At 43.6% G+C, this 23,904-nt stretch overlaps 2 protein-coding genes across 3 annotated transcripts in view; one reads left to right on the top strand and one right to left on the bottom strand.

Moving 5' to 3' along the window:
- The window catches only part of ALDH1L2 (aldehyde dehydrogenase 1 family member L2), a 58,021-nt gene extending 48,323 nt beyond the window's left edge, over positions 1–9,698 (top strand). For both annotated transcript variants that reach the window (XM_072655804.1, XM_072655803.1), the window contains exons 18-23: positions 512–611; positions 2,348–2,446; positions 3,758–3,923; positions 4,984–5,089; positions 7,513–7,712; positions 9,141–9,698. In XM_072655804.1, the coding sequence (XP_072511905.1) occupies positions 512–611; positions 2,348–2,446; positions 3,758–3,923; positions 4,984–5,089; positions 7,513–7,712; positions 9,141–9,196 (727 nt within the window). In that variant the 3' untranslated portion in view covers positions 9,197–9,698. The remainder of the gene's footprint in view (positions 1–511; positions 612–2,347; positions 2,447–3,757; positions 3,924–4,983; positions 5,090–7,512; positions 7,713–9,140) is intronic.
- Positions 9,699–15,018: 5,320 nt separating this feature from the next.
- NOPCHAP1 (NOP protein chaperone 1) lies at positions 15,019–22,839 on the bottom strand. The gene is made up of 4 exons (XM_072655802.1): positions 22,611–22,839; positions 20,930–21,007; positions 16,364–16,500; positions 15,019–15,454 (listed from the first exon to the last, which is right to left on the bottom strand). Exons 1-4 carry the CDS (start codon positions 22,732–22,734, stop codon positions 15,287–15,289), a joined length of 507 nt encoding a protein of 168 aa, XP_072511903.1. The 5' UTR covers positions 22,735–22,839; the 3' UTR covers positions 15,019–15,286.
- Positions 22,840–23,904: the final 1,065 nt, after the last annotated feature.

Below are 23,904 nucleotides of genomic sequence, written 5' to 3'. Positions count from 1 at the left end.
CTGGAGTTCGGAGAGAAGTCCATTTCTCTTTTGATCTCCTATCTTCTAACCAGCTAGCTCAGGTTACACATATATCCCTGGGCTTTTTCTTTAATAAGCTTTCCAGAAGAGAAGGCCAGAGAATAGAACAAGTACCTCCTTCCTGTGGCTTTCAGTGTAGTGGGCTATGACCCAGAGGGAGAGGGAGCAGCCCCTGGATACACCTTCATGTTCGGTGACTTCAGTGCAAAGATGGACCCAGAGGAGGGTGGAAAATGCACATTAGAAAGTATCGTTCAGGACTAAGAAATGAGAGGCCAAAGCCTTGGATTGTAGGTGTCAGGGGTCTCACGAATGACACTTTCAGGCCTCTGCCAATGCACATGGCCTTCGTTGTACCAGTCATTCCCAAGCTTTAGCCATCAGGTAGCTACCATTTCTCCCAACAACTAAACTAAGGGATGAGATGGAAGAAGGAAGAAGGATCTGATGGGTCTGAAATGTTCATTTTTTTCCCCATCTTTCCCCAAAGCTGTGCTGGGAGTAACCTGAAGAAAGTTTCCCTTGAACTTGGTGGCAAGTCCCCACTGATCATATTCAGTGACTGTGAACTTGACAAAGCTGTGAGAATGGTAAGAGAGGACCAATCCTAATGAGCCTGCTGTCTAGTTGGCATTGGTTACATTTCAAGGGCGTAGTATGACGTGCTTTCTACTGGGTGGGAGTAAAAGGCTATTTAAAAAAGTTCATTTTTGTAAAATTTCAAAAATTGGTTTTCTAATCCAAGAACATAGTTTGTCCTTGGTAAACTTGTGTGCAAATCTGTGCAGCAGTGGAATTTGGAAGCAGTCAGTACAGTATTTAATTCACCTTGGGGAGCATTTATCCAGAGGCTGCGGGAATATTGCTTTTCTGGGGAGAAGGCACTATATTGAATTAGTGAAGTGCGTTCTTTGCCTTTGTAGAAATAGGCTTGATTCCTTACAGAGGTGAGTTAAAAGTTTGACAGACCTACAGAAGCACAGGAGCACAGATTCTGAAGGAGCCCTCTTCTTAGTCCTGGGAAGGTCTGGGCAATTCTCTGCCATTCTAACTCTGAGTAACCTTTTGACTAAATTGGGCAAATGTGCCCATCTATCCCTGCCTCGGTGTCTTGACTGGCTGATATTGCTGGGGTGCTGTGTCCCAGATTAGGGAAGTCTTAACAGTTGAAGGAAGTTGAAGGTTGCTTTAAATGGGGCCAGTAATGCAGTAAACCCAAAAACATAATGTTTATACACATTGTTGGTAGGTACATGTTCATAATCCTTTTGGTACATCTCTCTTCCCTTCTGAGTTTCACAACAATATATGCAAGGGACTTTCTAAGAACCAGGAACAGTATTGGAGAAGTAAAAAATTGCAAAGGGGTGAGAAGGGAGAGAAGCTTGTCAGCTGGTCACACACTGATCACAGGGAAGTGTTTTTAACAGAATCCCATCCCAGTGCAGAGATGTTCATTAAATAAACAACCATCCTCGGAATTACTCATGATAAATGAATATAAGATCAATCTAGGAAATGTAATTCTGAATTAAGGAGTTTCCAGTATTGTATGGTCTACAGAAATATATAATTCAAGTGGATTTAGAAGCAAGAATGTATAGTATCCCTCCAAAAAGTCATACCTGCCCTCAAGTGGTTCACAACCCAAAACAGACGACATAGGCATCTGTGAACTAGAAGGACCAAACCAAAGGAGTTTGGAATCAGCACACAAAAGGTCCAGGAATCAAACCTTTTCTTTTTATTTAGTCTAGGAAGACTTCCTGGAAGAAATATACTGGAAAATGGATTTTAGCACTTAGGTGAGGCCTGGAGTTCCGCCATATTTGAAAACCTTGCCATTCCAGGCAACTTTTATCTTAAGCATATTAATGGACATCAACTTGAAATCAGAATTCTCCTCAGTTTTTCTTTCTAAACTCACATGGCTTAAAAGGCACCAAGCCATTTACAAAATTTGTTTCCCTGTGTATCTTAGTATTTCAAGGATTCCTATTTCGTTCATAAGAGGTCCTCTACGGATGCAAAACTCAGCCTCTCCAAACTTTAATAAATGGTTATCTGAATTTATAGTTATCAAACACAATACGAGAAGTGCTAATGAGTAAAAGGGGAGAAGGAAGGAGGGGAAAAATATAACGCTAAATAAAACTCATGTGTCAGGGCATGAATAAATAGCCTAATGCTGTTTCTAGGCCCCAGTCTAATTAATAGCTAACCCAATAACTGTGGTATAAGCAGAGAAATACTTAGCATATTCTCACATATAGTTTCAAGGAAGCATCCTTAGTATAAAAAAGGCCTTTCCTTTCTTTTTTCTAAGGGCATGGGAGCTGTGTATTTCAACAAGGGAGAGAACTGTATTGCAGCAGGCCGGTTATTTGTAGAAGAATCCATTCATGATGAATTTGTGAAACGAGTGGTAAGACATTCGAAATGTTCTCTGGGTGCAACAGAAATGTCATTAACGCTGGCTAAATATCCCCAAATCTAGTAAGTGTCTGAGGCTAGACTTGAACTCAGGAAGATGAGTCTTCCTGACTCCAACCCAAGCACTCTATCCACTACAGCGTCATCCAGTGGCCTTATCCCCAGATCTATCAACCATTCTTGACCCTGCATGGTTTGGAGTTCTTTTAGCATACTAATCACCCTTCTCTGGATGTATTCCAGTTTATAATGCCATCTTTAAAATATGTATCTAGATTTAAAAAAATAAATCCAAGCTGTGATCTGACTAAGGTAGAGTACAACTGAACCACCATATCCCTCCTTCCGGACACCAGATTTCTAATATTAAGGCTGTGATTATACTAGAGTTTGTTTTGTTTTGCTTGGCAGCCACATCTTTGAGCCATATTTGAGCTTGTCATCTGTTAAAACTCCTATGTCCTTTTTCGCATGAACTAATATTTTTCAGCAATATTTCCTTTATCCTATACTTTCTATTCATACTGTACTTTTAATTTTTAATATTTATGACATTAATATATTAAGATAATAATATTACATATACTGTATTTTTTAAACCAAATATTTCAAGGCAGTAACACAAGTGGTTCTGAATTATAAGAGAGTGGTTGGAAATTTTTTTTTTTCTTGAGAAACAGAAATTAAGAACCTTAAAGAGATCTTAAGTTGGTCTAGGTCCAACACCCTTATTCTACATTTGATGAGGTAGGCTTAGTGGACAAGGCTTTTCACATTGTTAGTACAGTGTTACCCACTGAAGGCCATGATGATGTCCACCATGTGTCATATAGAAGACAGAAGGGCAGCCAAGTGGCATAGAGGATTGGTTGCTGGGCCTGGAGTTGGGAAGACCTGAATTCAAATCTGGTCTCAGACACTTACCAGGTGGGTGACCCATGCTTGCCTCAGTTTCCTTATCTGTAAAATGGGGATAACAATAGCAATTAGCTTCCAGAGTTGTTGTGAGGATGAGATAAAATAAATATAAAGCGCTTAACACACTGCCTGGCACATAGTAAGCACCATATAAATGTTAACTATCATTATTATTTTAGATTGTCGGTATTGAGGTATATGTCAGACCTAAAAATATTTCTACCATGTAGCCTGGTGGAAATACACTTTTGTTAGTGTCCTTTGTTAGTAAAAAAAACAAAAAAATAAACAACTTGTTCCTCTTAAAGGCTTGAACTTCAGAGAAAACACAACTTGTGTTTTACAAATTACAAATTGTCTTTCATTAACTGTGGATGATCCACAGGTAGAAGAAATAAAAAAGATGAAAATCGGCGACCCCTTGGACAGAACCACGGATCACGGCCCCCAGAATCACAAGGCCCATTTGGAAAAACTTCTACAATACTGTGAAACGGGAGTGAAAGAAGGAGCCACTTTGGTATATGGAGGAAGACAAGTGTCCAGGCCTGGTAATAACAAGCACTGTGCCCGCCTTATCTTTAGTTATAGGCCAGAGTTTTAGAGCATGCTTTTTCCTAAATGTGAAATGGACATGAACACATCATCGCAGCCTTGTCACACATGGTCCAGAAATGATGGTGCTCCTGGCATATGGGAGAGGGAAAACTTTGTGGACTCAACTTGATTTCTCAGCTCTATTCTTTTATCTCTTGGCTATATCCCTTAATGCCTAGGAAATACAGTTTTCATGATCTTTCTTTTTTTTTTTTTTAAATGGGGGGAATGATACTTATCCTACCCATCCTACAGGCTTGTTTTGAGATTCCAATAAAACATTGGATGTGAGCCTATAAAACACAAAGAACAGAGGGTTTGGAATTGGAAGGGACTCTACATCTGTAGCCCAACCTCCTCATTTTTATGGATAAGAAAATTAAACCTCACGCTGAGCGGGTGAGCCAAAGTCACTCAGGTCATAAGTAGTAGAAGTAAACTCAAGCCCAGCTTTTGTTTCAACTTCTTGACTGTCAACATCTGGTACCTGCCACATAACATCCATACAACCTGATCTGGGGCATTCTTATTACCTGGGAAACATAAAATTCTGTTCCCCAAAATAAGACCTGTGTCTTGGAAGGTGGAATTGGCCCAATATCTTTGTTCTGAACTGGAAAACATAAATATGATGCTACCACCCAACTAGGCATTGATGAAACACTTAAGAGGTGCCAGGTGCAAGGAAGGAAGTGAAGGCTGTTGGCCAGGCTGGACCACTTCTCAAAATGGCGGCCCTAAATGGAGTTCTTCAATGGGAGAAGGGAAAGGGGGGCCAGGAAGGGAAAGCTATAGGGGTGAATATTACATCTTCTAGAGTGAGGAGTCCCCAATCATTGAGGTAGGTTCCTAAGTGAGACTGAAGCTGGGACATGGTATTGAAATGGTTTTTTTAAAAAAATAAAAGGGTAAGATATATAGTTTTATGATCCCTATTATATTTAAGTGGGAAGAATGTAAATTGAGAATTACTAAGGCCATATTGGTAATTATATATCTCTTTTTCTGGATTAGGTTTTTTTATGGAGCCAACTGTATTCACAGATGTTGAAGACCACATGTACCTTGCCAAAGAGGAATCTTTTGGGCCTGTTATGGTCATTTCTAAATTTAAAAATGGGTATGTTTGCTGTTTTCAATTAAATTTAGATTTTAATTTGGTTTTTTTTCTTTGCCACAGTATTATTCACATATGGCAATTTGTGTGGCAGAGGCTTCCACTGTGGAGTGTGACAGTGGCCTTGAATTACTGAGGGCTGCTGGAGGAAATCAGACCATGATGACTATGGCAACCTTCTGATCTCCCCCAGACCCTGACTGCTGCAGGGAAGGGTTTATTGGTCATCATCCCATCAGATTCACCACATCAACCATTCCTGACTTTCTGTTCTCCTTAAACCTCTGCCCCAATTCCCCATTCCCTTTCTCTTTTCATCATATAAGTACCTCCTACTTTACTGAACAATCAAGGATGTCTGATGTGAGCTCCCTCAACCCTCTTCCTCTTCCACACTCCAAAAGCTCCGTCTTTACCCATCCAAGTCTCTTCTTTCCCTCTCCTCTATGAGTATGTTGATCCTTCTCCATCCCAGAGCTGTGCCCTTGATCCTATCTATTCCTGGCTCCCTGGATCCTACCTTTATCCCTTTTCTACTTTGTGTCTCATGTTTCTCTATTGGCTTTTTCTCTTTAGCTTTCAAATTAGCTCAGGTCTCACTGAGGTCCCCAAACACCCTAGCCTGCATCTTGCTGCCTTTCTCAACTCATCATTCCCTCTCTTTACTGCTAAACTCCTGGGAAGAATGTCTACTTCCTCTCTCCCCATTCCCTCCTCAGTCCCCTTGTCATCCAATGTCTAGCTACCACTCTACCATGACTGCTCTTCCCCAAACCAGTAATGATGTATCACCAAATTCAAGGGCCTTTCTTTCTTCAGGTCTCATTCTCCTTGGTCTTTTGGCAGCATTTGATATCACCGACCACTCTGGTCCTTGGATTCCCAGGTTTTCCCACTTCTTTTTTCACTTTCTTTTATCCTTGCCCAGTTTCTCTTCCTCCTCCCAGCTCCTGAGTGTGGTTATGCCCCAAGGCTCTAACTTTGGCCTTTTCTGTCTTCTTGCTTTGTTGACCACTACATCCAATGGTCAGCTAGATGTGCCACCAGGCTGTCCTGCCATCCCCTCACATGCACTGTGTTCAAAATCAGCCAAAGTCTGCCACCACTTTGCTGATGAGTCATAAATTCTCAGTTACCTTCTGGTCTTCTCTTTTCCTTTGCATCCTACATCCAACCAGTTTTCAAGTTCAGGTTGACCCAGCCTCTGTAGTCTCTCCTTTGTACCCTTGCTGCTACCAGCCTAGTTCAGGTCTTCATTTCTGCTCTGTTGGATTCTTCTGAAGTCCTGCTTGGTGTCTCTATCTTTGTTGTTGTTGAGTCATTTTTAGTTGTGTCTGAATCTTTGTGATCCCATTAGGGGTTTTTTTGGCAAAGATACTGGAAGGGTTTGACAATTCCTTCTCCAGCCCATTTTTACAGATAAGGAAACAGAAGGCAAAGAGGGTTAAGTGACTTGCTCAGGGCTACACGGTTAGGAAGTATCTGAGGCTGGGTTTGAACTCAGGTCTTCCTGACTGCAGGCCTGGTGCTGTACCCACTATGCCATCTAACTGTCTATCTCTAGACCCTCCTTTCTACCACTGACCTGTCCCCCTGCTCTAAAACTTTCAGGGACTTCCCATGACTTAGTGAGTAAGAGACAAACTCTATAACCTGATATTCAAAGCTCTGCACAAAATAGATCCTGCTGAACCTTCCCATCTCATCACATTCTGTCTTTTCTATATTCTGCATTTCAAGTCAAACTCAATTATGACTTTTCAATGCATCCTGTCTGCCCTTTGCCATCCCTTTGCTACCCTTCCTCCAAAACTCAGCTCCTGTGTGACCTCTGCTATGAACTTTTGCCTTATGACCCTTCCCATAAGTGACCTCTCCCTTCTTAGTCAGTACCTCTTCCATGGACTCTTCTATGGAGACATCTCATCCCCTCTAGGTACTTTCAGGCAGAGATGACCCAATTTTCTATGGAAAGTGAGTATGCCATTTTGTTTGAAGTGGAGGTTTCATAGAGAGGTTGCTGTGAGCAAAGTGTTTCATTAAGTGATATATGCCATTGATAGTCTTAAGTTGGGGCCCAGATTTTTAATGGCCTTGAATGCATGAGAGTTGATCTGGATGGAAGTCCTACCTCCAACACCTCCAGATACCCTTTGGCATGCCACTTAAGTCCTTAATGCCACATGTAGCTCTCTGAGACTGGAAGATGCAGCTCAGGTGCCAACCTGCATTGGCAGAGGGAGTTTGCTCAAGTACAGTCCCTATCCCTTGAATGCCTTGTAACCATGGGGTCTTTTTTAGTATTAAATTTCATTTATAAAATAATTTTATGGTTTATGCTGCATGAAATAGCTTATAGAAAACATTAAGAAGCCAGATGTGTTATATTTAATGAAGAAAAGTGATCTTTAAAAAAAATCTTACAGGGATATCGATGGAGTGTTGCAACGGGCAAATAATACAGAATATGGCCTGGCTTCAGGGGTTTTCACCAGAGATATAAACAAAGCTATGTATGTGAGTGAAAAGCTGGAAGCAGGGACAGTCTTCATTAATACCTACAACAAGACGGATGTGGCAGCTCCATTTGGTGGTGTGAAACAGTCTGGTTTTGGCAAAGACTTGGGTAAGGCTCCTGATGCCTCACTTAACCTGTCGTACAAGACTCTAAGTCTGTTTTGAGAAAATTTAGAGTCCTTTCTAAGGGTTTTTGCACCAAGCTAGGAAGAAGCACTGTTGAAAGTTACATATAGGATTAAAGGCACTCTGAAATGACGATTAATTTTTTTTAAGCCCAAGAGGAAAAGACTGTACCTGTTTTAGAGATGGAAAGACTAGAAATCTTTTTTTCTTTTAATTGGCCCTCAGCTTGGCCTTTGCCATTTTCACTGTGTTGGAAGGTAGAAAATAAAAAAAAGAATGGCCATGGGCAATGACCAAGCACCAGGAGTAAATATTGATTGCCTTGTGGAGATTTGAGTTAACACAGGTCACTGACTGTGAACCAGAAGCAGGTCACAGTGTCCCAAACTCACCTCCAACAGTGCATTACCACACCTTGGGCAACAGGTACATTTTTCCCATTGTGTCCTTCAAACAGAACAGCTTGCATTCAATTGAAGTCATGTTGATGCAATTAAAACACACATCCATGTTTTACTGGGATGGCCACTTCTCCCTGAGCACAGATTTTCAATAGATGCCATTAAATTATTCTTCAGCATAATTTACCTTTTGTGATTCCAACACAGATCACTTGTTCCACATACCATTGGTTGGGAAAAAAAGATTTTCCTTATTCTAAAGATGTATTTCTTTTTTTGAAGAACTTTTCTAAACCTTAATATGCTATGTAAATGTGACATCTCTGAGGAGGTTGATGTCACCCATGGTAGAGTAAAGATACCCTAGATTAGCAAAATTTTATTTGCTCCTCTAATATTCTTTGAGTCCTGTATAATCAGACTTAGTTCTAAGAAAGGAGGATCTTAACAACTTCTTTGTAAAAGGGGAATAGTTGGTTCCCACAGGTTAATAGGATTCAGTGGCTTCCACGACCTCTTCCAACTTTAAATCAATGATCCCAAGATCTTAATCTCATGGATTCCCTGACTTGTAAGAACAGCCTAGACCAGAAGCTGTTAATCTGGGAGCTTTGAACTTTTTTAAAAAATACTTTGGTAACTCTGTTTCAGTAGAATTGTTTTCCTTTGTAGTCTTCTGCATTTCATTTTATGCATTTAAAAAGATGGTTCTGAGAAGGGGTCAGTCTTCAGCAGACTGGCTGCCAGAAGGGAGCAGAACACCAAAAAAGCAAAGAACTCGTGCCCTATCACCATACAGCTTGAAGTTCAGGATGGAGAGGGGAGAGAAGGAAGAAGAATCTCAATTCAAAGCTGATCTGGGAAGCTTTTATTTTCTTGCTCTGCCCCCACCCTCCACCATCTTTTTTTTTTAAATATATATATCTAATATACATACATAATATACATATACATAGTACCTATCTGAGAGAAAAGTATACATCACCACTAACTGGTATCATCCCCTCCAGGTGAAGAGGCTCTCCGCGAGTATCTGAAAACAAAGGCAGTCACTCTGGAATATTAGATCACCACCGGCTCTAGCATCCCTCTAGAGGCATCTCCATCACTGTGTTCTCTACCCAGAGCTTGACAGGACTCCTGGGAGTCCTCTTGGAATAAACATAATCAACCAGCAAACAAACAAACAAAAAAGACAGACAGACAAATTTCCTTTGATTACTCCTGTTCATCTGCATGGGTGTGAGCCTGAATATTTTTTAATATTTTTACACTTGATAACTAATTAGAGAGATTTTATTTCTACAAGGTTGTACATTAAACACATTTTTAAGGGATTTCAGGTTCTTTGAATTTTAAAAACCAATCCAGCCTTGTTCAGTCTTATTCATTCACAGTTTATGGTACCATAAAACTGTTCACCAATTGACAAAGTGCCCTTAATATCACTTTTGTATGATTTGTACAGATTGTAGAATCTAATCCACACACTAAGTTGTTAAAAAATATTTTCTACCTCTTTGGTACTAATGAGCAGTAATAAAGAATGTGAATGGTGATCATATAAACCTACAAATCAGAATCTTTGTTGTGTTGAGCACTCCATGGTTAGATCATCTTTTGCCTGGGTATCATCCTCTGCCATCTTGTAAGTTGTCTGGTCCCTAGGGACCAATAACGAACTTTCCTGACCTCAAAATACTTTCCAAACTCCCTTCATGACTGATGTTTGAGAGAAAACAACTAATTCCTCCCTCCATCATAGGACCCCAAGGGTGAGAGCCCCAGCCAATGGCACTTACCAGTGACCTAGGATTTGGTCACCCTTCGCCTGAGACAAAGATGCTGCTGCTCTCTCTTCCCAGGTCACCTGAGTCTTCTCCCTCCTGCCTAGCCATCACAGACAGGAATCTCCATCAACAGATATCCCTTTACCTTAGCTACTTTTATTACTTCATTCGGTAGGCTTTTATAAAGTTCCAGCTGACACCTGTTAAAGATCGAGGTTTTCCCACTGCATCCTGAGTCTTCTCCAGTTCTGATCTATATCTCGCCACTGGACCCAGATGGCTCTGGAGGAGAAAGTGAGGCTGGTGACTTTACACTGCCCTCCCTCACTTAAATCCAGTTCCCATGCATGTCATGGCATCACCTTCCTGATGTCATGAGCCTCTTTGAGAGCAAGCAACAATGAAGTTCCTAGTATTTCTGAAGTCCTCGGCATTGTGACCAAAATAACCTGGCTCCCTTTCAAATGCACTGCCTGCCTGATCCTTGCCTTCAGAAGCTGGATCTCCTTTCAGGCCCCATCACACAGGGCCTGGGAGAGAGAGGGGCTTGCCTGATCTTCCCTCAGCTGCTTTCATTCCTTGGAGTTTCACTCCATCTAGCTCTGGGTTTTTTAACCTTTTCTGTGCCATGGCACAGAAGTGCAGTGTATGGACTCATGGTTTTAAAAGATGTAATATATAACATAGGATCACAAGGAAAACCAATTCTATTGCAAGGCAATGTCTAGGCAGGAAAACTGATCATGTGTAATCTGGGCAGGGAGAGTGGTGGGAGTCTAATAACTATAGTAACTTCCAAGTAGAGATGAGTGCAAATAATATTTAGAGATATTTGCCACAACTGTCAGGTGATTTCTCCAGTGACAGTTATGCATACTGTTCATGCAACTGAGGTTTGTTGCCTACCTTCATACCTTGGAAATGTGATGTTTAAAAAGGTTTAATACATACTTTCTGGGTAATTTAATCCTTTCATTAATAAAGTCAGCAAGTTATTAATAAAAGTTAGGTTGGTCATTTGGCTGTCTTCCTTAGACCACAGAACCGTAATGGTGGTCGGGTCACAATTTATAGGCCCTTCAAAGAGAAGGTGTCCCTTGGGGGTGACAATCAACTTGGATTGGTTAACACAAAGATAGGTGTGGGCTGTATTAAAATGAAGGTCTTGGGGTCCATGATTTGGTCACTCAAATCTTGGTCAAAGAGACATCAATTTCCATGTCACCTGTCTTGATGAGAGGGAGAATCAATCTTTCCCCAGACCTGTCAGTAAAAAAACAAGCAGGAATACATCCATTAGCTCATACTTAGAATTTCTTTTACTGTCTAATTAGATCTTGGTCTGGGTAAATCTCTAAGAGAGACTTCCCATACTGGTTTCTGGATGAGGAAGTAGAAAAGGGGAAAAACCTTGGTTCCCATACAATAGTTATTAAATATAAGAGAGAAATATTCATTTCTCACAGAGAGATGCTCCATTTCAGTTAGATTTTTGGCACATACAAAAGATGACAATCGTTTTCCAAGTTCATGTACACCCTGAAATCTATCCCCAGAGCCCTTGGGGCAGAGGGAGGAGGAAGACAAAGTTAAGAATCACCAGCCAGGGCAGCCTTTCTGGTCTTACTGCAACAGCCTACACTTTTCCTTTCTTAAGGAGTCTAGTGCCTAATTTAATGCCTTTCCCCAAAACCCTTCTCTTTCAGCTCACCAACCAACTCCAGTTCCTTGACTTATACCTTCATTTTACTTGGGCCATAATCTAAAATGGACCTCCCATTGCTTAGAACTGTTCTTACTTCCATGGGGCAACTAGGTGGTGCAGTGGATAGAGCACCAGTGCAGGAGTCAGGAGGACCTGAGTTCAAATCTTACTTCAGATACTTGGCACTCACTAGCTGTGTGACCTTGGGCAAGTCACTTAACCCCAACTGCCTCATCCTGGGTCATCTCCAGTCATCCTGATGACTATCTGGTCACTGGATTTAGATGGCTCTGGAGGAGAAGTGAGGCTGATGACCTGCACAGCCCTCCCTCACTCAAAACAAAGTCAAGTGCAAGTCATGTCATTATTTCTTTGATGGCATGATCTTCTTCAGCAATGAAGGATGAATACACACACTTCCATGATCCCCTCTCTGCTTCCCTAAACTTCTTCTCAGTCCTTGCAGGAGTGCTAATCTCTATCTCACCACCAGACCCAGATGGCTCTGGAGGGAGAAAGTGATGCTGGTGACTTTGCACAGCCCTGCCTCACTTAAATCCAAGTCACTTACAAGTCAAGGCATCACCTCCCTGACGTCACAGTCCTCTCTGAGAATGAAGAAAAAACAACAATCTTGGTCCTTACTATGATGTATGATCAGTCAACAAAAATGAAGCGGTTCCATCTTCACCCACAGGAGAACGTGAACTCCTTGAATGCAGGGGCATTTATTTCTCCTTTGTATCTCCAAGACCTGGCACAGTAACTCAGACAGACAGTAGAATCCTAAAATGTCAAATGTGAACCTTCCATTGGTAGGAGTGACTTCCTAATGCTTTTTAAAGCTATTTTCTCTCCAAGACCATTTAAATGATGAAATGAATATATTACCTGGACCTCCCAGTATGGTTTAGGCCATCTTTACTTTCTCTAGTGTATATGCTCTGGTTCACTCTCAGAGCTGGAGTTCCAGAGGGACACCTTGAAGGACTGGGATATCTCTTCTCTACTGACATTGGCTTGAGCCCCTCAGCTATTCCCTCCACATTGTCAGGGTCAGTGACTAGGATCCCAGTTCTACTTATCCACTTGATATCAGACAGCTTTTACAAATGAAAATTTACTTCAAAGATATAATAAACATTTCCCTCAGTATTTCTGGGGCATCTTTCCTGTACCACCTTGGTCTTTAGAGGAGTAGGCACAAAACTTAGCTTAGTTCCTACATAGCATTAATTTCACCAAGTTGCCAAATTGTTGCCAAATGAGTTTCTGCTGGGCATGAGATGCCAAGATCCTCTTGCTCTCCAAGGCAGAGGTGCTGGGGTGATTGCAACCCTCAGCCTGGCTTCTGATGCCCAGATTCCTGTGGCATCCCCTCCTGACCTTTAAGAACTCACAGATTTTGAGATTCCATTCCTATCACCAGATGCCATGAGTAAGGGGTTCACCCATATCTCCCAGAAGCGAATGAGGCAGAAAGCAATAACCAAAACTGATGGCACTTTTTAATTGCCGGCTGATGGGATGCTTGTTATTACAAATCCTTAGGCCACTTTTGTCTTAGAATAGTTTAATCAGCACTTAGCTTTGGATAAGGTGGGGGAGGGCAGATAATATAATATTTATATATCACTACCATCTCAATGCACAGAATTCACTTCTTCCGGTAAATTTCCTCCCTTTTCTTAAATGACATGAAAAGAAGGGAAACAAATTGCTCCCTTCTACTCATTAGCATCAGGAGCTGAATTTTTCCTGACCTATCTTTAGATTTAGGGAAAGCCAAGGTCAGGGTAGGAATTCCTGGCCTGAAATTCTACAAATGAATTAGAATCCACAGGAATGGACCACTCAGACCCATTTTGATGACATAAACCAATGAGAAATACAAGTTTTCTGAAGAGAATACAGTGCTGGTCTGAGGGTTGGGAAAACCTGAATTCAAATCCTGTCTCAGACACTAGCTGTGTGACCCTGGGCAAGTCACTTAACCTTTGCCTCAGTTTCTTTACCTGTAAAATGGAAGGAATAGTAGCACCTACCTCAGGGTTGTGAGGATCAGTTCCACTGGGCCACCTACCCTCCTTGTATAGGCTCAGGAATACAATAGTGGACAATAATTTCATTTGGAGGAAAAAGACCCACTGGGTAATTTTGGTAAACTGCTCAGTATGAGTTGGCAATGTGAGACAGAGGAAAGTTACTGGGCTTTTAAGCTAATGGTTAATTGTGTTTACAAAATGCTTCTTACTTATAACAACCTGGGAGGGTGCCTCAAAGCATACCAGCTTGAACCAGGGAGGCAAGAGCCCAGTGGACTCTGCCCTCAGATCCCAGACCCCAGCTATAGTATCGGGTTCTTAGGGCTCCGGGTTCAGAGCTAGAAAGGCCACTTAGCTCATTTTATCAATAAGAAAATGAGTCTGTGGTGACTTGCCCATGGACACATAGTCAGGAAGTGTCTCTGGTGCTGGGATCCACATTTTAGGAAGGATATTAACAAGATGGATCAGGGAAGGCTTCACAGGAGAGAAGCCCCTGAGCTAATGCGTGAAGTCAAAGATTCTGAGAAGCAGAAAGGGGAATGTGTACCAGGGCAGGGGAACTGCTTATATAAATGCATGGTGGCTGGAGAAGAGCTCATAGTCCAGTTAGGCTGGAGTGCAGAGCTCATGGAAATAGTACAAAATAAGGCTGGAAAGGTTGGTGGGATCCAGATTGTGGAGAATCTGAAACACTGGCTAAAGAGTTTTTATTTTATCCTGCAGGCCAGGGCTTCTTAACCTTTTGTATGTCACAGGCAATCAGAATGTTTTTAAGTGCATAAAAGCATAGGATTACAATGCAAATGTGTTATCAGAATACTTTAAAAAACAAGTTCATGAAGGCACCAGGGAGCCATGAAGATGTTTTAGTCAGGGAGGGACATGATCCAACGTGTGCCTTACGAAGACGACTGGCTAATGTAACAAAGACAGACTAGAAGCAGGGAGCCCCATCAGGAGGCTATTAGCCCAGACCAGGTTAGGGAGGAACAAGGGCCTGACCTAGGGGGGTGGTCTTGCCAGAGGGTCGTGGAGGGAGAATTCTCCAGCCTGTTGGTGAAGTGTCTGGGGATGAGGAACAGGGAGAAGTTGAGGATGACTCAGAGTTTCCGAGGTTGGGTGACTGAAGGATGCTTGAGTGTCAATCCAATCTGGAATGTGACATCATGGAGCCTGCTCTGAGGCACAGTGGAAGGAGTGCGGACTTGTAGTCAGGATACAGGTGACTTTACATGTCATGTCACCACACTGCACCTTAGCAAAATAAGAGAGCTGGACTCAATCACCTCTCAGTTTCCTTCCATCTCTGCCATCAGTTATTCTAAACAGAAAGAAAAACTCAACGTTTGTTGATTTTAAAAACATTTATTTCTTTCCATTCATTTCCATGACGGGCACTGAGTGGGGGGTCAGAAAAGTTGACTTTCACACATAACCCTTGTGAACTATATACAACACATACAGAAGCAGTGCAAATGTCCCACAGAACAGACAATGATTAGTCACGCAAGTGATCCCCTGGAGCCGGAGGGGTTGGGTCATCTGAGTGTTGCGCAGGGCGCATGAGCAGGCAGACGTGGGGCCTGAGACGGCGGCTTCATCCCTTTAGTGGTTCAAGTGTCCAAAACTTCTATCTTGCCTCTTCTTCCTCTCGGTTTAGGAAGCTTAATATTCTCCACAGTGACCTCTCCAGCGATGCTGTTTTCATCCTCAGATTCAGAACTCTCTCCTGAACTGAGTTCTTCGGAATCAGAGCTGCTCACCTCCACCACAGCCACATCCTGGAAGATAGATCACAGCCACCAAGGTCACAAAGAGGCTCTTATCCTTTGACCCCCAGGATCCCCTCCCTGGATGTCCCAGACTCCCCCAAAATGTCACCATCAAGTCAAAACAAAACAAAAAACCAAGGGCTATCACCTCAGAGATGTTCTTATCTTGGGAGCAAAGACCTAGAAACCAAAATGCCCCAAAGTTGGTGAGAAGCCTGATAAATCAAGTTATCTCTATGTAGCAGAATACCGCCAGGCCTTTCAAAGTGAAGAACACGAGGGATTATAAAGATGTCTGCAAAGGCTGACATGAAACAATGCCAAGCAAGAAAGGAGCCCCAGACAGTATATATGTTGATTACTAGAGGAAAAGAAGCAGCTACAAACAAACAACCATAACAAACAGGTTCAGAAAAGGAATAACTAACTGACAAGCTGTTAGGACGTACCATCTGCAGAATTCATATTTTAGTATAAATAGTCAATAAATGTGTATCTGTGTTACTGTTATTTAGAGATAACTGCATAAGGCTTTTTTTTTTTAAGACTCATGCAGAAAGTTTGCTTCAGTACACAATACAGAAATCAGCACTTGGTCTAACTCTGATATCTCCAAGCCTGATACTAACCTTATACAAACAGCCAATGCTTCGGCATGAATCTTAAAAGTGCACTAATATGCACAAGGCTTCTGGCCACGCCTCCATTAGAGAGGCCAAGGGACTCCCTTCCCCAGCATCCCAGACCCTGCAGTGGGATGTGAATCCAAAAAGCAATGTTCCATCCATGGGACCTCTCTGCCTTTAAACATCAGAGGTCCCAATGCCAAACACAACCCCAAATCTCTGGACTTCCAAAGTCACCAAGCACAACAATGGTCCTGCTTCACCAAAGCCAAAGCACCCCAAGTGTTCTTACCATTTCTATTATTTTTTCCTGGGAGTCCTCTATGTTTTCAATATTGAACAGGCCTGGGGGCCCCGACACCATTTCCTCTCTCAGCTTTTTGTTGGCTTGTTCGATGTGAGGTAGGAAGTCCTTCACTCTTTCTAAAACTGGAGGAGGGGAAAAAGGTGGCATAAGGGCTATGTGCATAATAAGTGAGTAGTGACTTACAACTTCACGATCTGCCCAAACCTCACAAGCTTAAATTGTCTCTCTCAGAACTCTCTTAGAATTTAAGGATGTCAAAATATTTTATTAAAAAAATCGAACTTTCTTTTCAACTTTAAATGCAGAACTCTAAGCACTTAGTATGAGCCACGTACTGGGGGTACAAAGACAAAATCAAACAATTCTCTCTGCCTTCAAGAAACTTACATTCTATTGGGAAAAACAAAATGTACATAGATAAGAAAAAAAATACAAGAAACATACAAAGTATGTAAAATGTGACAAGTCATAGTATGTTAAGTTTTCTTTCAGGAGCCACAGAGATATTTTCAATTTTCAAATATTTTCAATCAGCTTTGAAGTCAAAATTAGGATAAATTTATTCTTTGAAGGTCAAAACACCACAAACCAGAATGGGCACATTTCTAATTTCTTTCTAGATGTTAAAAAGGATGAGACTAAAAGGACAATGAAACATCCCAGTGAGGCGGACAGAATACAGAAGCTGGAGTCAGGAAAAGCTGTGGGATGTGGGTAAAACCAGAGATCCCTTACTGTACCGACCCATTAACAATGAAGCTGACTGGTTAGTTCAATGAGCTATGATGGCATTGACATGGGGGTGAGCTCACTTCTCATCCTGGCACCCAACAGATTCATTTTAAAGTGTTTCACTGTTGAGTGTCTTCTAGATTGACAAATACATGTGAAGACCCAAATCATTCTACCTTCCCCTTCCACCTGCAATGGCCCAGCCCTATGCGCAGCCATGGTCATGTTTCAAAGCCCCATTCAACTCCCACCTTCTCCAAGAAGTCCTTCCTTCCCTTTCTCTGAGAGGAACAAGAAAGATTTCTAAAGATGGCCTGATCTAATGAGGTGCTTACAATGAAAGCTAACCTGGGGGGTTTACAGCTGTGTGGAAAAAACGAACACTTAACTTATAAAGTTAAAAAAACTGAACCCTGACCCTTGATACAACCAACTAAACTTGCTTAACAACTGCTGACATTTGACTTAATTAATTCCAAAGTTTCAAGTCTCCCAAGAGTTCTTTGGTCACTCATAAATCATCCCTAGAATTCCCTCCCATTCACTTTGCCTCTAGCCTGGTTGGTCACAGGGCATTCCCCATTCTGCTCGTTCGGCCTTTTCAATTTGCAATCATTAAAATTAATTTGTGGAAACAAAGTGAGCACCAAAAGACTGAGGAACAGTTGATCAAGCTATGGTATGGTGGGACTGGAATCCTACTGTGCTGGAAGAAATGTTAGATATGAGAATGCAGAGAAATGCTGGAATTTGTATGACCCCCTTCAGTGAAATGAGCTAAGTTAACACATACAACTACAATGATGGACTTGGGAAGAACTTTCAAACACATACACAGAGCTTGGTCAAAACGAAGAGGTAAGAAAATGTCCCCCCTACTCTCTTTGCAGAGGTGGTGGACTATGGGTATGGAACACTACATATACTGTTGTGGGGCTCCCTTGATGAATTCAGTGGGTCTCTGGGAAAGATAGCATTGGGAAATGAAGGTGGTATAAAAACAAAATATTAATTTAAAAAAATTTTAAAACAAAAAAAATTCATTTTGTAGAAACCAAATGGATGCTTATCAACTGGGGAATGGTTAAATAAATTTTAAGTATATTAATGTAACAAAGATTTACTCCAGGAGAAATGACAAAGAAATTCTGGGAAACATGGAAGGCTCACATGAACTGATACAGAGTAAAATAAGGTAAACCTAAGAAATAACTGTATGACTGTAAAAAGGAAAGCTAAAACACAGCTGAAATATGTGTGATTATACCGTGACCAGTTGTGACCCCGAAAAAAAGACGAGGAAATGCCCTGGTCTCCTTGCCTTGGAGAAGTGGGCAGCTATGGGTACAAAATGTAGTCACCAAGTCAGCTGGTTTTGACTCACTGGCTTTTTTCCTTTGTTACAAAAAGAGGTGGGAGGAGTGTTGGAATCTGAAAATGACTATAATGTAAAAAGAAAAAGCATTAAGAAAACTGGTCTTTTAAGCAAATCAGGAGGCGACGTAGACCTAAGTGAACAGGATGTAATTATTATTTAAAGTTAGAAATCACAAAAAGTTTGGAACTGGCAAATTTATCTATTATTGCCTGTTTATCTGAATTCTGTTACTAAGTTTAGAGAAAAATCTGTTAAAGAAAAAAAGAAAGTTAATTTGTATAGGCCTGCTTTGGAAAGCGGGTGCGGAAGGTGGCTGTTTGTCTCAATACATGGGTAAGTTTTTGAGAGACAGCTTATATGTGTATATCCCTCCAACATGGAGCATAAGGCCTTGCAATTAAGAGCTTAATAAACATTCATTATGAGTGTTCATGGATGGGTGTGATCTGACATGGAAATGTGGATATTAATGTTCAAGTCTATGAGTGAGTATGTTTCTGGTTGGAGGAGAATGAGGAGTGTTGAATATAGTCTATTACTGTAGCACAATGAAAAAGAGATTTCCTAGAATCCTGACAATGATGTTTTAGTTCTGTTAAAACTCCACCCTGTTGCATGGTTGGTCACACCTGTGAAAAATCAAATGTCATGGGGAGAAGGGTTCTTTTAAAGCAATTACATATCCCTTACAAAAACTGAGTCTGTAGGACACAATATTATTAGCTGCCCCACCACAGTCTCCTTCTGCTATCTGCCTCATATTCAACCAGAAGAGATGAAAAAAATAAAATATATGACTTATGAAGGAGGCAAAGAACGTTTCATGCTGCCTACCCTTAGAGGAACAAGCACCCCAAGAACACCTCCTTCCCCTGCCCCCCAAAAAAGTCCTATTTGTTTCTCCCCATAATGCTTTGCACCTGCTTTGGGAGCCATCCAGCATGTTTTTCTAGATCACCCTGCTCATCATTTCCTACCCCACAGCAATAGTCCTCTTTGGATCCAAACAGCATCTTCCTTCACAAGATCTTTGTGGTTAATTTGGGTATTTATGATAATCACAAAGACTTGGCTGCTCAAAGTTGTTCTTAAAACTAAACCACTGCTACTGTATACAGTGTTCTCTGGGTTCTGCTCATTTCTCTTTTCATTATTTTATGGATGTCTCTCCAGGGTTTTTTAAGATCATTGAGCTCATCACTTCTTATAGCAGAGTAATATTCTATCATGAACGTATGCTAGCCATTCCCCAACTGATGGGCATCCTTGTAATTTCGAGTTCTTTGCCACCACAAAAACTTGGACTTAGGAAGGAAGCTGCTCTCCATCTTCAGAGGAACAGATGACAGGAGGGAGTAAGCATAGTAAGTCTCACATGTATGTGTATGAGCATATACGTATATGTTTATAGGTGTATATATGTAAACATGTATTATGTGTGTCTATATACATATGTCGTGTACAATACATACATACATACACACACATATGTATCTCCACGCTTAAATGCAGTCGTCTTTAGGGCAGGGGAGGAGGGAGGGAGAAAAAAATCAAGTAAAAAGTGCACAGCAGACAACAAAAGAAAACCAACAAGGAAGCACAGAAAAGCTGGGTAGTTTGAAAACAATGTGTAGTATTTTTATATAGCTTTTCTTAAAATGGAAATTTATTGCTTTATATTAAATCATCTCTTATGGTCTGCTGTGGTCATGGCATTTTTTTTCTTTTCTCATTTTGTACTTAAGTGTAAAATAAAAATAAAATTTACCAAAGAAAAAGCAGAAACAGGAAGAAAAAAAAGAAAAGCACTTTTTTTTAACCCGTCCCAACATCTCATGCCCTGCAAGAGGTAGGAAACTTTGGGATTTCCAATGGGGCCTGATAGGGGCACAGTGATTTCAGATTCACTCCTTCTCCTGAATCATGCTTGTCTGTGTACATCTTACCTACTTTCCATAGAAGGTAAGTTTCTAGAAGGCAGGCACTGGCATTTTCTTAGCTCTGGTTCCTTGGAGACTTAGCCCAGGGCCCCTGCCCACAGGAGGCACCTAGAACGTTGTTCAATTCAGTCCACACAGTCCTGCAATCAAGGGAGACCCATTGAAGCTCAGAGCCATAAGGTCCCTTAGAAATCATCTGGGTCAGGGGTTGTTCACCTTTATTGGGGCAGGAATCCCTCTGGCAGTAGGCCTGGGGAAGCCTGTCGATCCCTTCTCAGAATCGTGTCTTTAAATGCATCAAGTAAAATACATAGTATTTTAAAGGAAACCAGTCATACAAGATCAAGGACTCCAGGCTAAGAACCCTGATCCCGCTTCAATTCCTGCTGCCATTCCAACACCAACTGATGATGACAGGTCCTCATTCTACAGAGGTAGAAGTTCCCAGCTTAAAGAGAAGAAATCGTGATGAAAGCGCATCAGGCCCACGGACGCACTCACCGCTGCTCCTCTCCACTTTGATGGTCTTCAAGCCTCGGCTCTTGCCTTTGGAGCTGATGAGCAGTGTGTCCTGAATCCCTGCAAAAAAAGCGGATTCTTCAGGTCCACTGGAGCCAGGAAGGGGAGGGAAGGGATGGGGAGACCCTTCCCCTTTGGGCTCACCCCAATCCCAGATGAACCAGCCCCTCCCCCAGCCCCTTCTCTTTCTAAGGTCTCAACAAGTTAGAGGTTGAACCACTGAGGAGACCGTGATAGAATGGAGTGTGGCATGGACTTGTCCAAGGCCATCTGCCAACTTAGGGCAGACCCAGGATTTGAATCCAAGCTCCTCATTTTTAGTCAGTGTTTACATCATGCAGCCTTCTCCGAAAGGGATCTGAGGAGATGGAGGTCAGGGCTGGGAGGGACCTGAGAACAAGGGATGTCAGAGGGGGAAGGGGCCTGAGGACAGGGGATGTCAGGGGGAGGGGCCTGAGGAAGGCGATGTCAGAGGGGGGAGGGGCCTGAGGACAGGGGATGTCAGAGGGGGGAGGGGCCTGAGGACAGGGGATGTCAGAGGGGGGAGGGGCCTGAGGACAGGGGATGTCAGAGGGGGGAGGGGCCTGAGAACAGGGGATGTCAGAGGGGGGAGGGGCCTGAAGACAGGGGATGTCAGAGGGGGGAGGGACCTGAGAACAGGGGATGTCAGGGGGGGAGGGGCCTGAAGACAGGGGGTGTCAGAGGGGGGAGGGGCCTGAAGACAGGGGGTGTCAGAGGGGGGAGGGGCCTGAGAACAGGGGATGTCAGAGGGGGGAGGGACCTGAGAACAGGGGATGTCAGAGGGGGGAGGGGCCTGAAGACAGGGGGTGTCAGAGGGGGGAGGGACCTGAGAACAGGGGATGTCAGAGGGGGGAGGGACCTGAGAACAGGGGATGTCAGAGGGGGGAGGGGCCTGAAGACAGGGGGTGTCAGAGGGGGGAGGGACCTGAGAACAGGGGATGTCAGGGGGGGAGGGGCCTGAAGACAGGGGGTGTCAGAGGGGGGAGGGGCCTGAAGACAGGGGGTGTCAGAGGGGGGAGGGGCCTGAGAACAGGGGATGTCAGAGGGGGGAGGGACCTGAGAACAGGGGATGTCAGAGGGGGGAGGGGCCTGAAGACAGGGGGTGTCAGAGGGGGGAGGGACCTGAGAACAGGGGATGTCAGAGGGGGGAGGGACCTGAGAACAGGGGATGTCAGAGGGGGGAGGGGCCTGAAGACAGGGGGTGTCAGAGGGGGGAGGGACCTGAGAACAGGGGATGTCAGAGGGGGGAGGGGCCTGAAGACAGGGGATGTCAGAGGGGGGAGGGACCTGAGAACAGGGGACGTCAGAGGGGGGAGGGGCCTGAAGACAGGGGATGTCAGAGGGGGGAGGGGCCTGAGGACAGGAGATGTCAGAGGGGGGAGGGACCTGAGGACAGGAGGTGTCAGGGCTGGGAGGGGCCTGAGAACAGGGGGTGTCACGATCACACAATCGAGGGCCCCGGGTCCAAGTCACTCCTCTGCCCACGATAACAAAGTGACCGTGGACACATCCTTTAACCCCTTGGGGCTCCCGGGGCCCGCGGCACCCCCCCACTCCCCCATGGACAGCGTCCCTACCCTAGTAAAGCCCCAGGGCCAGTCCCTCCTCCCAGCCCCTCTCCCTCCGGCTGGCCAGCACTCACCGCCTGCGCCTGCGCAGCCCGCACGCAGGAGCTCGCGCGACACCGCCGTCTTCACGCCGCCGGGGCCCCCCCTCCGGGCCGCGCGCCCCCGCCCGCCGTTTCCCGGCTCTTCTAGCCCAGCCATGCCAGCCACGGGCTGAGCACGGAGGTACCGCCAGCTCGCGACCCGGATGCAGAAGGCCCACGACCGCGCATGCGTGTACGCGTGCGCGCTCGGCGCTCGGGCTCGCCCCACCCCCACTAGGCCTCTGAGCTCTGGCGCCCCCAGGCGGAAAGAGGAGGACGTGGCTGCTGGAGCCGAGAAAAGTAGAGAGGAAGCAACTGTAACAGCTGCTGACATTGACATTGACCTAGATAGAGCCTTCAAGGTCGTTAGGGTTTTAAGGATAAGGCACTCTATGGACATGGTCTCTTTTGAGCCTCGCAGCAGCCCTGTGAAGGTGAGTGCTCTTATTGCCCCAATTTACAGGTGGGGCAACTGAGGCAAGGTGACAGGCTCCGAGATCTCGAGCTACCTAGTTCAACGCCCCTTTCTTTTTACCGAGAGGGACCTGAAGCTTAGGAAACAAGAAATAGGTCATAGGATCATTGATTCAGAGCTAGAGGGACCTCAGAGGCCATCTAGTCTCAGGGGGGAAACTGAGGCCCAGGGAAGTAAAGTGATTTATTTGCCAGGTAGTAATTGAGACCCAGGGCTTTTTCCTCTTCTGTATCACTGGAATCTCTACTGTCAGATTTGAAACCAGAGCTCTCCAGACTCCAAACCCTTTCCACCATGCTGCTGAATATCCTCTGTCCCCAGCATCTAGCACAATTCCTGGTACATAACAAGGTGTGTAATAAATACTTGTTGATTGATCAGTTGGTTGAATTGAGCAGATTCATTCCAAAAGCATTTAGTAGTGCTGACTATAGGAAATAAAGGAGCCAGAGGACCCAAGCTGGAACACCTGTCTGAATTTGGGGAGGGCATTTCTCTTATTTGGTTCTCACTTTCCTTTTCTGTAACATGAGGGCATGGGACTCACACCTCTAAGGTCCCTTCCAAGTCTAGATCTAAGATCCATTCTCCTGCTCCCAGACCTGTATGAAGCACCAAGGGGTTCACAAAATGTGTATTCTAGTTCAGTTGAATCCCCAGGATCTTTCCAGATTCTAAGCCCAGGACTGTAGTTTTCAGAAAAAAAAAGCCTGAGTTCAAATGCAATGTCAGACACTTCATAGCTGTTGTTGTTCATGAGAAGGAACCCCAAAATCTGAATCTTTTTAGAAATAAATTTATTAGGTCAGTTTT

The sequence above is a fragment of the Notamacropus eugenii genome, chromosome 3 (genome assembly GCF_028372415.1).
Source record: "Notamacropus eugenii isolate mMacEug1 chromosome 3, mMacEug1.pri_v2, whole genome shotgun sequence".
Lineage (NCBI taxonomy): Eukaryota > Metazoa > Chordata > Mammalia > Diprotodontia > Macropodidae > Notamacropus > Notamacropus eugenii.
Note: the sequence above shows the minus strand (reverse complement) of the source record. Positions and strands in the feature narration are given on the sequence as shown.